General features: G+C 43.7%; 1 protein-coding gene across 2 annotated transcripts in view; it reads left to right on the top strand.

Annotated features, from left to right (window-relative positions):
* Ebf1 (EBF transcription factor 1) overlaps positions 1-14,641 on the top strand; it is a 389,967-nt gene that overhangs the window by 239,742 nt on the left and 135,584 nt on the right. For both annotated transcript variants that reach the window (XM_059270378.1, XM_059270379.1), the window contains exon 7: positions 10,879-10,960. In XM_059270378.1, coding sequence (XP_059126361.1) covers positions 10,879-10,960 — 82 coding nt within the window. The remainder of the gene's footprint in view (positions 1-10,878; positions 10,961-14,641) is intronic.

The following is a 14,641-nucleotide window of genomic DNA, read 5'->3' on the forward strand; positions in this document are numbered from 1 at the left end:
GTCTAAGCCCCCTCTTCTTTGAGCAGTTTTTATTTTAGTAAATAATGACCAGTTTAGGTGATAAAGTGGAGGGGATTTTAGAGCTCACACTCCCCAGTGTCTCTAGTTTAAACCGAAGCTGCTCAAGAGTGACGTACTGTGCGTGGGGGAGTGAGTGACCTGTGAGCACCAAAGCACCTGCAGAAAGTCTAAATGGTGTCATTCCTCATCCATGAGATTGCTTAATTTCATTTTCCATCAGCAACCTTATGATACCCTGAGAGGTAGAGCCTAATAAAGTGTCAGGCTCTATTTTGCATTCTGATTTCAATATGATAAATTTCTTTTTATATTTTCTATGGAATAGAACATACAGACTTATTGGATTTCCCATAATATGAACTGGGATAATTGGGAGCTCATGAGATTATTGTCAGTACTCTGTGGGCACAATGCTCCCTGGTCATTTTTATTTGAAGACTGGTCCTGAGCTTTAAATCCAAATTAAGGAGTCACTTGTTCATATCTGAACCCATCTTGTGTGGCATGTTGGAATGCAGTGATTGTTTGCAATGGAAGCCATTGCTCAAATTAAATTCATTATCCCAGTAATGCATAAGCCCCGGGGATGATAGGGTGTACATGAAGATGCTGAGATTGGGACTCGGGAGTGTCTGTCTGGAAAAGGGAGTGGGAAAATGACTGAGAATTTTGAAAGGGCAGCCATGATTTACAGTTACTTTTGAGTAACTTCTATCCTTAGAAAGATTTGGTACCTTTTCCCAAGGAATAACCTTTTCCTCTGCTTTCCTCTCTTCCTCCTCTTCTCTCCTCTTTCCTCTTTGTAGAAAAATGAGCTTACTCCTTTCCTTAGAGCAAAAAATTTGCAAGTATCATCCATCCCTGGTAATCGTGTCGATTTTTGTCCTCTGTGACACATTCTGAGGAGGAGAGGGAAGGGAAAGAGGAACGGCATGCCTCCTTTTACCAATCAGGGATTTAATTTTTTTTTTAAATCTAAAGTTCAATGATACAAGATGATCTGTCTGTCATTTCTCTGCTGGTCGCTATTTCTTTTCAGTAACTCCATCATATTCCTTAGCATATAGGACTGGCATGTTTGCTGATTTTTAAAGCCACTGAGGAAATTCCAAGGAAAATAGCCTAAGACCTCTTCAATGAGCTTCTACACTAACCTGTATGCATTGTGGTGGACACATAACACATACTTAGTAAACACTGAATTCAGGATCAGATGGATGAGGAAATTCAGGACCTAGAGAAGAAGCCCAAGTGAAGAAATAGCAAATCATTGAGAGTTTTAAGCCACAGGGTCCATGAAAGTTGGCAGAATGGCCTGTCAAACCTTAGAGAGGAAATCCATTCTAGACTATTGGTAATATGGCCTTTTACCCTTTTGGGTTCCAGGTAAATGTTTTAAGAACAATGACAGGCTTAACTTAGAGATAATATGTTGAACTCTGATGTCAAGACAGTATTAAGTAGGACATTTAAGGACACCGATGAGCTCTTGCATGAATTATGCATGTATGAAACTAATAAATGGTCACAGACCGTGAGATGGATAGCTCTTAACTATGCTTGTTTGAATTAAATGGCAAATCTTAGCATACAGAAACTCTGAGAAAACCACTCATCATTTTTATTTCTTCAGTTGCCCATTGCACAGTGAGGAAGCCTTCTCTAGGCTCAGGGGTAAATGACATGCATTTGATTTTCTACAACACTGACGTTGTCTGTTTTGTCCATGGAAGTATTGTATACATATGGGAAATTCAGAAAATGCAGAAGGAGAAAGAGGAGACATATATCCCTATGTTATGATTGAAAATTAGCTCTATCAATTCTTATGCTCAACTCAAGTCAGGCCTTCATTTGGTGCTTTTCGTACATAGCTGTCCTGGGTGCCATGGGAACCAAAAGGCTCCTTAAGGAGTGTCATGGATGGGCAGGCGATGATACAGATGACTGTAGATACTGCAAGGGGGACCAAGAGTGATGAGTGTGTAGCAGTGAAGAATGATGTGACTAATTCTGCAGGGGGGTAAGCGAAGGTTCATGATGCAACCCATTTAAACTATAGCTGAAAGATAAGTAGGATTATGGGAAGCTGAGATGGTGTGGGAGTGGAGAAGATATGTCAAACCCAGGGATGCGGCTAACAGTGACGGTAGGAAGGAGGCTTCCTGTTCAAGGCACAGGGATGCAACTTGCCATGGCTAAAGCAAAGAATGATGGCAGGAGAAGAAAAAAAGTAGAATGGAGAAACACACCTGGAAATGTCCACTATTAGCACTGTGAGGCACTTTAAGATTCACTGATCTGGCCCCTCCCTAATAGCCACAACAGAATAATTGTCCATTTAAAGGTGTTTGGCAATTACTCTAATATACTGTCCGAAGAGTCAAACATTTTCCTGGAAAACTGAACTTAAATACTTTTCTTTTGAACAAAAACCTTAAACTAAAATAAGTAGGCTCTTAGTGCAACTGGAACCCCAGGGAATCCAGAGCATCCTGTGCTCTCTGGAAAGGTCTATCAGTTAAATGAGTGAATGAATACTTAGAAATCTTTCCAAATAGTAAGCTGAGTGTCCAAGGAAAGCTGTATGTCTCAGTTACTGTGGACTTGAACTTCTTCCTCCCTCCATGGCATCTGTCACCTCCGTAGAAGAGAGTCATGTTGAAACTATCTGAGCCTTTAAAAGGGGCAAGTGAAATGTGAACAGTAGATTCTAAATGAGTGGGCTTCACAATTTTAAACACATACATATTGAAGAATAGGCATAGTAACGCTTTCCATTTTCCTCCTGTGGCTTTCTGTCTGCATGAAAGACCTTCAAAGGCAGCGACTCTGAATGAGTAATGATGTATAGTCAAACTAAAGCCCTGAGATGTTCAATGACTTTCCCCAAAGACACCAGGCTATCTTGGTATTGCTTTGGCCTTAATTCTCCATTTTGTTACAGCTAAGAATTCCAGTCTTTTCGGTAGGGTTAAAATGTGTTTGAGGAGGCCACACATAAAGTGTCATGAGCAAACCTGAAACACACTAGAATTGGTAATCAGGACTACTTGAGTTCAAAGTGCTACAATTTCTTATGTTGGCTTTAGCTCTAATTTAGAGTTAACATGGTGATGGTGATGTGTATACCCAGATATGGTCAATGACTACATCCCTATTATAAAATAATAAGATATGCATCTTCAGTATATACAAATATATCTCTGATACATATGAATAGATAATATATTTTAATGAACAATTTCTATAATGTTTGATATAGTATCTCTAAAATGAGAATAGAACCAGGACTCCACAGACCTTTGGAAGAGTAGGAGCTAATAAAGGCCAAACCTAAGGCCTCACAAATGGTCTTGTGCCCATGTTTTCTACAAAACTGGTAAGGTGAAGTACTGAGGCTCTCCTGTCTCACTCTGTATGCCTGACTCTGGAGGATGCATTGTCACAGAGGCCGTAAGTAAGCAGTCCTTATATATTTTTCATCGGGGGTAACACTTTACAATGGTAACATAGAACTCCAAGGCCCAATACTACGGAAAGCTATCCAGAGTCGGCAGGTGTCCTAGGTCCACTGATTCCCTGTAGACTATGTTCCGTTTGACAGAAAGAGTTTAAAAAATCAATGTTGCCTAGTCTGTCTCCCAGTCAGTCCCAAGAAGGTCAGACAAACACTTGGTTTGTTATCTGCAATGTTCCTTCTGCATATCAAACCATATCCATTGATTCCAAACTTCCTCCCAGGGCCAGTTTGAACCTTTCTATACTCTCGCAAGAAAGCCTTGGTGCTTGGGAGTGCTGTCAAAGGGCTGCCCTGAAGTGTGTCTCCTTGTCTGTCGCAGGGGCTTTCAGATTGGGGCTTCTACCATCCTTTCTTATTTAATGGTCAGCAACCACTACCAGGGGAATCAGCTGGACTGGGTCAACAGTTAAGCCACAGCCCCTCCCTCTCACACCCTCCTCAGTGTCTGTTCTGAGGGACTATGAGACACTCTTGCCCCTGTGGCCCTGGATCTTTTCCTTTCTCTACCCTTTGGCTGTCCTGACCCTTTTTGCTAGCTGTTGTATTTGACTCCTAGCACAAGGACCCTATGTGCAGTGGGTCCTTTTCCTTTAAACTATTTTTAAATTCTTTAATCCACTGCTGTGATATTCCAACACCCCCCTTAAGTTCTTGCCACTAATTATGTCCTCCCACCAAAGCCAAACTCTGAGCTCTGAGGTAATGAATCCTCTTCAAGGCGATCGTGTTTATCTCTTTAGGCAGTGCACACTTTCCAGAAATGCCCAAGATCCAGGAAGCCTCTGCCAGGGAAGGTAAACGTCTTGAAGTCAGTGGCCAATAATAGGGGCACTATGTGCTCTCCCTCTGCGATCCCCAAGATAGCATCATGGCTTAATTTCTGTTTCTCTTCCACTATGGGGAGCAAAAAAGACCTCATGGTTTCATGTGTGTGGAGCTTCCCCGCCCCTACCCTCCTCCTTTCCTCTCTGCCCTGTGCATGTCGCAGGCAGGATTGTGTGCAGTAAGTCAGACAGGGCATCCATTGGTGTTGCTTTTCCTGCCAGAAAAGGAGAACAGGTCAGCCCTTGCTCAGGTCAGCCTCCCCAGACTGCCCTTGTGGCCTCCCGGGATCTTGGCTGACTTCTGGGTATCATGTTTTCACATGGATGAACTGTACCCTACAGCATAGTCTGTGAATTAGAAGCCAGGCCATTTTCTTTGACATTGAAAATAGAGTTTTCTCTTTCTGTTATGGCCTGCCCTGTTTTCCAGGCAGCTGTTTCCCATGGTGGCGGCGCCAGACTCTGGCTTACCTGGAGCACCACTGAGTCTTCAAGAGCGAGCCACCTGGAGGGCATTTCTCAGACAGCTACTGGCAGCTTAGGTGGTCTTGGGAGGGGATGGATGCTACACAGTTAAATACTTTCAATCTGGGAGAATCCTAGTATTCCTCGAAGATTTTCCTTGGTAATTTCGGGGCTGGAAGCCTGACGGCAAAGGTTAGAGCAGGGGATGACTCCAAAGAGGTCCTTTTAATTACAAGGCCTTTCCCTGTCCTCCCTCCCGATCGTGTGCAGGAGCAGCTGGAACTTCACCCAGAAGGGGCCCCACATTTGTTTCTACACAGCTGTTTCTTGTGTCAGGCCAGAGTGCGTCCCTGCGTACTGAATCCCATTGGGAAGGGACCGTCTGCCGTCTTACCATCTGCGGGCATAAGTCAGGGGACCTTTCAGAGAGTCTGAAGATAGGAACTGGGGTTTTATGTCTCCGTTCCGTTGGGCCTTGACACTTTTCTTTTCCAGCCTGGACATGATGAGCACAGCTGCAAGCACACGAACGTGATTTTTCAGACTCTGGGTTGGGAGAGGTAAAAACTCAACCTGTTCAGTCCAGACCCACGGCACTTGCTTTGCATAACAATTACCAGTATCCTGGCTGCCCCTTGGAAGGCCGTTTTATTATGTGTGCCCTTCAGTTCTGACTCGCTGGAGTCCTCCACGATTTAAGCCCCTGCCTCTCGCTTGGCTTTGGCAAAGCTGCTGTACTCTTTCTTGCCTTTCCTTGGCGATCATCTCTTCCGTTGTTGTTTTCTTTCTGCACTCCATTCAGTGAGGTCTGCAGTGCTTACTGGGTACGCGCGGGGCTTCACTGATTTTCTTAGCTTGCACTATGCCAGGGAAATAACGTTTTTCGTAACTGATACTCTTAGCATCTCGTTGCTACAAACAACCGAGAGCAGTGAGCATTATTGCTTCCCGTGCGCTGGGTTTCAACACGCTTCAAATGCTTACTGATTTTTCTAAAGCACGTTCTACAGGTTTCTCCATTTTACAAACGAGGAAACTGAGGCACAGAGAGATTGCATCCATTTGGTGAAGATTCACACGTTTGGTTAAGCAATAAAGCGACATATACAACGAAAGCTACCCAGTTGCATGGGAGGAAAAGTCCTATTATTCCCATGTTTGGTTGACGCCACTCAGGGTCATGGAATTATTGGATTTGAGCTAAGTTTGTCATGTCTCCAACAAAACTGGCTCGTCCTGCGTACTCTGCTGCTGCCTTTAATGTGGAAAGTGCTGGTTTGCAGTCAAGGGCAGGTTCTAGATTCTCTTTAGCGAACCAGTATTTACTGAACCAGTATTTACTGAACTCTGCTAGTTTTATGATCCGTGGCATCCACTGTGTATCTGGAAACAAGGGGCTGTTGTTTGTTTTGTTTTTCATACTCTCACATAGGAGACTGATTATGGTGGTTAATTGATTTCCTTTCTGCAACCCAGTACTTTTGGTCACCAATACTACACTCGTTTCAAGGATTCCAGGCAGATACCGAAGCTCTGTTGCTTGGGGAAATACTATAAAGTATATTACCAAATCAACAAATGTGTTCTACAACATGTGTGTCTGTTTCGGTTACTTTAATAATGGGCTCACGTCCTACATCAGCCTGATTGATGAACCTAAACACAACTTTGAATAGGATGTCACTGCTGGTTTTATGACGGTCACTTTCCTTAATTGAAGAGGTAGACTAAAAAGTTCACATACTTGAGTGCTGACCTCTTGCTGGCTTGGTGTGGGAGGAGCTGGAACACACTGGAAAGATCACAGGGCTGGCCCTCAGCACATGTAGGATCTAGCTCTGCTCTCACAGACACTGGGAACTGCGGGGCATTCTCCTGCTTCAATTTTGTTATGTGAGGAGGCTGTGGAGTGAGGAGGTTAGACTGAAGGTGTGTTAAAGTCACTTGAAAAGTTCTCCTGTGGTTTGGGCTGTGGAGATGGCTCTGTGAGTAAGAACACTTGCTGCATGAACATGAAGACCATGACCCGAGTTTGGATCTCCTGGATCCACTTGAAAGCTCGGGCATTGCTGTCCCTGTAACTGAAATCCTAGCACTGTGCAGGGAGCAGACAGGAGGTTCCCTGGGACTTGTTGGCCACCAACCTAGTGAAAAAAATAACAAGTTCCAGGTTTGATGAGAGGCCCTGTGTTGAAGGAATAAGGTGGAGTGTGGTAGAAAAGGACACTGGACATACTCTGGGTGCATGTATGGATATGTGCACCTGCATGCACATATGTGCATAAGCCACACACACACACACACACACACACACACACACACACACACACATACACACACACATCTCATAGTTCATGGAAAATGGATAGCATGACTAGCCCTATGGGCAATCTAGAATACTAGTTTTGAACTGTAACTGTTTCCCTTATTTTTTGTTGAGTCTTTTTGTTATGTTCCAGGTGAGTCCATTCCTTCCTGGCATGCCTGTCATAAAGGACTTCTTCACCGGGGATTCAGAGAGACCCTGGGAACTTAAATGCTTTGGATAATAACACAGTGAAAGATGTATTAAATAATAATGATGTTGCTCCTGTGCAAAGTTAGCTGAAAGGTGTTGGGTTTCTTGCTACCTAGCCATGCCACCCCTCCAAAAAAAGAGCCGAGTTAAAAAGAGAGTTTGATCCTGGACTTTCTGGAACTCCTCGGAACTCTGCAGGGTCAATAGCGGCTTTGTCCCGCTGTGGGTCAGGTTCCCACAGCTGGGCGAGGGCAGCCATGCTCTTTCCACTGACGTTTTATCAAACACGCAGATTGTGGCAGTTCTTTAGACAAACATATGGTTTTGTGTGACAATAGCTCCCACTTGGTTAAAAGCCCCTTGGAATCAGAGATCTTCCATGTGGGGCAGCAGACACTAGACACACACGTGTCCCCACGTTCAGAGACGCCGTATATGTTTACTTGAATAAACCATCCCCCAAGTTTGTGTGTCTTGCATCTGAGTCAATCTCTCACGGAGGGTATTTTTAACTCCTCCTTACTCCTCGGAGTTCCTTTAAGGAAGTGTGATCCAAAAGGGTCAGGTACTTGGCTTGTACTTAGGGGAAAACTTTGAGAGAATTCCTGAGGCCCTGGAGTGGGTGGCTTTCTCCCAAAGAACTGGCCCTTCACGGCGGTGTCTTTGCCACATAAGGGCTTGTGTGAGGCCCTAGGCACCAGTTGATGGCTGTCGTACCCGTGACAGATGGTCAAGACTTCAATTTCAGCAAGTGATCCGCTGCTGAGGGGGTGGGCGGGGGATTCTGCCAGCAGGCCAAGTGGCAGGGCGGCTTAGGGTAACAGCGATCCGGTGTGTGCCCAGCATAGCTTTAACGGCAATCCGGTGTGTGCCCGGCATAGCTTTAAAGGCAATCTGGTGTGTGCCCGGCGTAGATTTTGTGCTAACAATGAGCTGCTGACAGGTGCTCCGGCACTACTCATCTTTGAGGTGCGGGATCTCTGGCTCCCTCGGTTCTTTTTTTTTCTCTCTGGCAAAGCCAGTGTCCTGTTTGCCTGTCTTTCAAAACCCATTTTGGCACCAGATGGAACCCCTCACAGTGGCTAGCAGTTGTCTGACTTGAGGATGCCAGAGGGTGTGCTGACAGCTCCTTCTAACACAACCTGAATCTGGCTGTCAGGCCTGGGCTCAAATGGCTTAAACACGTACAGGCGGCAAGTATTATCAACCATGGGGAGACAGGCAGGGGGGCCCGCTGGGGGGAGATTGGTGGTGATAGCCCTCCTGAGCTTGGTGTTTGTTGCCTTGGGGAGGGGATAATGACCCTGTGGTTTCCCTTAGTAAAACCATTGTTCTTACTCAGTATTATTCATTTTCTACCAGTGAGACAATGAATATTAACATCTTCACTGTACTTCTATCAGTACGGACACCACCTTAGTGTGCTGCTTCAGAGCCCTGTCTCTGGGACCACTCCATTGCAAGTTGAATTCTAGATCCACCTTTACTCACTTTTGGACAAGCCACTGGATGTCATTGATGTCTTTGTGTCCTCCTGGATTATCTAGGATGGACAGCAGGGGTTATTTAGGGAGATGGGAAGGAGGAGTGTCCTTAAATACTCAGAAGCATCTACTACTGCCACCTCCAGCCTCTTGGCCTGCCTTAGGCACCACACAGCATCTCACAATTGCTTTGTAAGGTACATGCTCTTGTTATGCCCATTTTATAGATGAGAAAAGTTGAGGTCCAACCTCTCATCTAAAGGCACATGGGTAGTACTTGGTTAAGGTTTGGATGTGAATCCCATACTGGGTATTTTTATAAAGGCGGTGGCTTTTACACCTTACCCCACCACCCCACACAAACTTCCACTGTCGTCATTAGAATGGGGGTCATCCCTATCTGGCCCCTGGGAAGGTTTTCATATATACTCTTTTAAGTATAGAAGCCAGCCCCAGCAATATGAGGGACTCATTACCACTACCTTTACCCATTTGATGATGTCTGAAAGGCATGTGTACTGGTTGAGTCACTTCAGAGGGGCAGAGGAACAGGGCAGTAGACATGGCCTGTTGAAAGAGGACTGAGTGGCTGGACAGCTAATGTGTGCAGCGGCTGAGCTTTTCTGGGCATGGGGGAGGCCCAGGGTGGATTCCCTTACACACAGCTGGACTTTAGCAGCGTTCTGTGAGTCATTTGTCCTAGACAGAAGGTCAATAAGTTTTGGCCTCTGTGGAGAGGCCCTGGATGTAGGGGTGAATCATTATCAGAGGCCTTCTCATTGATGGGCTTTGAGGGTTGTGTAATGTTAAATGACTTCATTTAAGAAGACTCTCACATTGAAAACTCTTATCATTTTGTTTGAAAAAGTCATTGTTTCTCTTCAATGCTCCCATTCATTCCCACCCTGGAAGATTTTAAGAGACTAGGGAGAACGGACATTGTTCTGGAATGTGTATGCTGAAGCTGTCTGAACGTGGTGTGTCTTTGTGTAGTTCCTTTAGGGTAGAGGATCACGATCACAGGGCCACACTGCTGACAGTCATTGTATGCAAAACTAAATTCAGATGGAGGCATCACGGAATGCTAGTTTTGCATAAGTTATTTATGTTGAGTTGACAATTCAATTCTGGTGGAGTTCTAAACTTGGGCAAAAGGTAATGAAAAGAGTATTTCTGGAGTAATTTCATTGACCAGTATTTTAATACACTCCATCAATATATCTATCTAGGCCCCAAAGTAAAAAAATATGTAGAAAATAGGTGGACATAAAAATCCTCTATTTTTCCCAAATAGAAAACAGAAGGAGGGTTTAACTGAGGGTGGCCAGTATGAATATCCTAGCACAAAACTCTCCACATCAACTGCCTTTCCATGATGAATTCCAATAACTATAGTAGTTACTTAGTGTGGCCAAGTCTTGTATCACACATTTCAGGACATTTTTGAAAGTTAAAATCGATTCACCAACAGAGGTAGGATTTCTCTAGCCAGTTGGAGACTGTGGTCACCTTTACACACGCAACCTATGCAAGTCTCTAGAAAGAAGAAATGAACTGGAGGTATTGGAGAAGTTAGAAGGGTTTAATCCTTTTGTGAATCTTACCACTCCTCCCAAGGCTGCCATTGAACCTTTTATTTGGGCATGCTAAGATTTAAAGTATTTACCATCTTCTTGTTTTTATCCAGTATACACTTGGCCACTCATCATCTGTGAACTTATAACACTTAGTGATATGTTATGCTTGGGGACCATGGGAACTCTCAATTAGATCCATTTGGAACCTGTGTTAAATTATGATGATGATTTGCTCTCTGAATAAAAATGCTCCCTCGAGGTTTACTTCTTTTGTGAGCTCTGTTGGCAGTACCAAGAGTGCTCCCTTCAGGGAGAAAATCCACCTTGGATGCAATATGAAAACCCAGGCCTTGAGTATTGCAGTAGACTCAGGAAGAAAAAAGAATGTGTGGCCCAGAAGTGATATTTGACTGTGACTCCTTTGTTAGGATTGAAAGGTTAACCGTGGTCATTTGTTTCTCCACAGATTCTTCCTGAAGTTTTTCCTTAAATGCAACCAAAATTGCCTAAAGAATGCAGGAAACCCACGTGACATGCGGAGATTCCAGGTGGGTCCCTCTTGCTTTTCTTAAATGTTAATAATGACTTGAGTGTGAAGAGTTGATGGGAAACACTTTTCGCAGAAGACTTGGAGCATAATTGTTTCTCTAGTGGTGAAGAGCAGGTGAGGCCGCTGGTCCCCAGGCATCTGCAATCTCGGAGTTGTTTTTGTTAGCCAAGGATTGGGGCTGCACCACCTGCGCCCACTGATGAAGGCAGCTGTGTCTTTAGAGCCTCATTTTGGCTTCCTGTATGGGCTCATGTGACAAGACAGCCACAGATTAAGTCAATTACACAGCAACGCTGCCTTTAGTCTCTAAAATTGTTCTAAGGAGAACTTCACTGGATAAGAGTAAGGAGCGAGACCAGGAAGTTCATTCTTGCCCTCCGTTCTTCTCTCTCACAACCTCAGCAGCTGTTAGCACCAACTGCCAATTATAGGTGGACCCCTTAGGAAGCAGAACACGCCTATACCCTCTGTTTGCGTCAGGGATACCCCTGCACCCCACATGTATGCATTACCCAATAGCTTCCAGGTCTGCCACCATCTAAAGCATACGAACCCGATGGAATTGTACATATGTTAAAAGGCTGAAAACCTAAAAACAAAGGGGTTGACTTCTAAAACGCAGGTGTTTTAGGAGTTCTAGACATAATACTCCTGCCTCTTCACGTGCTGAGAATCCCTTAGGACCTTGTTAAAGTACTGATTGAGATGGGGGGGGGGGAGGCTGGAATTCTATGTTTCTAACAAGCTCCCAGGTGGTGTAGAACCAGGGGACACATCTCAGGTAGTAAAGTTAAGCCCCTTCCTTGCATTGCTCTCCATCTCATTTGATGGGTAAGGTATTTGCCGTGTCAATGTTGAAGTGTGCTTGCACAACCTGTCAGAGAGACAGCCTGGTGTTGAAAGTTCGCTCCTACGCCTGTTTAGTCAGCTCAAAGTGCAGCTTTCAGGGTAGGAGCTCCAAGGGTGCTTGATGAATTTTAGCTGCACATCCTCTGAGGAGAAGCAGGAAAGAGGTTTGAGCATTGACTGTGGATGTCAATATCACAGTCTTCAAAATGATTTTTTTTTTTTTAAAGAAGTGAGACTTATTAGTCTCATTAGAGAACAAATCCAGGGGAAGGATGGTATTGTCTCTGGAGATCTTAGAGAATTGCTATAACATCATCTTAGCCTTACCACTTTTTGTCTGGATAGAGATGAATTGGGAGAATCCAATAACGTCTTAATTTCTTAGAAACTGTTTCCTGGCAAGCTTCTGCCTTCAAATTGTGATGCTACTGTTTTTTCAAAGTGTCTTGCAATGTGTGCGAGTGGGTTGTTAGCACGTGCTATTTGATAGCTTGCTGTGGTTGTTCAGATGAGCTATATATCTCTTTTGGCCAAGCTTGGGTTAGAAACAAAGATATACAGGCATGAAACAATTGATGTGTAATAACCAAGCTTCATGACTTTACCACCTTCAACTATGCTATATCCCTCAGGGCAGTAGAATTGAATGGACTTTGGTGACACTGGGGACCTCAAAGAACAGTTATGTATAGTTTTACAGGACTGCTAGTGAGTTGTGGGTTTTAGAAATATAACTCTGAGGCCAGAGAGGATGTCATTTCAGTACATTCTTTTTGAGCATAGGAAAAAAGGCCACAATTTACTGGTAAGGTAGTATATTAGTGATAAATCCAAGTTTTTAGGGAAAAATTCTTGTTGTAAGATGAATTGCTAAATGGTTTTATTAATAAAAAATCCCAGAGCCAGATATTGGGGTGAAAGCCAAAAGACCACAGGACTAGGACAAGCCACAACCAACGTGACCTCACCAACTCCTCAGGCTCCAAAGAGACCTACTTCCTGTATACCCACACCTATATGCCTTTCTGTCCCTGACATCTCATTTCCTCTCTCTGCCCAACTACATGACTTCCTCTTTCTGCCAAGCTCTGTCACTTCTTGTCTGTCTGTACAGACCTACAGACCTTTTATGGTTAACTAGTGTTGGAATTAAAGGCATATGCCACCATGCCTGGCTCTGTTCCCAGTGTGGCCTTGAACTTACAGAGATCTGGATGGATCTCTGCCTCCCAAATGCTAGGATTAAAGGCATGTGCTACCATTGCCTGACTTCTATGTTTAATGTAGTGGCTGGCTTTTTCCTCTGATCCTCAGATAAGCTTTATTAGGGTGCACAATATATTGATGGACATAATATATCACCACATCTTGTGATGAATTTAAGCCCTTAATTTAGGGTTTCTCAACTTGGGCACAGTGAATTTTTTAGAATGGATAATTTGTGTGTGTGTGTGTGTGTGTGTGTAGATCTTCTGTGCATTGTAGGATGCTCAGTTGTATCACAGATTTCTTTACACATGAAATAGCAGTAGAAGAGCCAATTTCCCTTAACATAACAACTGAAGTGTCTCCATGGTAGGGAGAAGAGAGATAAAATGGCCCCTGATAGAAAGCCATTAGTTCTGTTCTGTACTTGATAACTTTTGATGAAGTTTGTGGTGACAATGTTAGTGCTGTAGAAACTGCATCCTTTGATTAGGCATAATTGCCTTCTGACCAAGGGTCCTTATAGATCTTCAAATACACATGATTGATGTATAGCCTGACGGTACTTTTCCCTTTTGCCACCCAAATAGATTCTAAAACAGAGCTTTCTCAAAAGGAATAGCTACCTTGGCTACCACAGAGTCAAGCCTTGAGTTAAAAGTAGTTGTGTCTTCGTCAACCACAACAAACTTCTTATGGATCTCACGTTCAACTTACTGTGTTCCCATCACCCATGCTTTGAGCAGTGAGAACTGTGGGGTGAATGTCTCTGAAACCTGGTACCCAGGTTCAGTTGAACTGTTCAGATGCTTGCTTGAACTCTAAGCCCATAAACCACACACTGAACTCATGGTCCCCCTCATTTATTTTTTCTCTCCTTGTCAAACTGGCTTCTCCTTTCTTCTCTGCAGTTGTTTATTTTTAGCAAACTTCATTAAGTTCTAAGTAGATGACTATTTATACTAGTGTCTGTGTTCAATGAATTCCATATTCATATGTATAGCTGCTATGTCCATGTGTCTGCCTTTACATACATCCATAGACATTCATGATGATGAGGATGATGGTGGTGGTGGTGGTGGTGGTGGTGATGATGATAATGAAGAAGCTGACATTTACTGAGTGTTTATTTCATGAGATTTATTATATGAAATGTTTTACATGAATTATGGTGATTGTCATAGTATCTCTATAAGAACATGCAAATATGATTTATTCCCATTTTACCAATGAGGAAGTAAGCTTAGAGCAGTGAAGGAGATCACTCAAAATTACACTCCTACCAAGTGAAGGTTCAAATCCAACACTGTGACTTGTATATTATCTGATGCTTTGGGACAACAAAGAACTCCTCCAGAGTCTGCTGACAGATACTTGGTGAGGCAACAGGGATCTCTGTTAACATCCAAGATCCACAGTGACACCCTAGGAGTAAATGCTTGAATCACAGGCTAGCCTAGAAAGGCTCCCCAAAGAGACTTCATGCATGAGGTTGAAACCCACCCAAGTTTGTCAAATGGGGGGAACTTCTCTGGAAGGAAAGAGTAGTGTTTTAGAAGTGAGCGATACCCCTGAGTAATTTCTACTTGTGGGAAAAATTGGAAATGCAGCAGTGAGTATAACT

This window comes from Peromyscus eremicus, chromosome 8a, assembly GCF_949786415.1.
Source record: "Peromyscus eremicus chromosome 8a, PerEre_H2_v1, whole genome shotgun sequence".
Lineage (NCBI taxonomy): Eukaryota > Metazoa > Chordata > Mammalia > Rodentia > Cricetidae > Peromyscus > Peromyscus eremicus.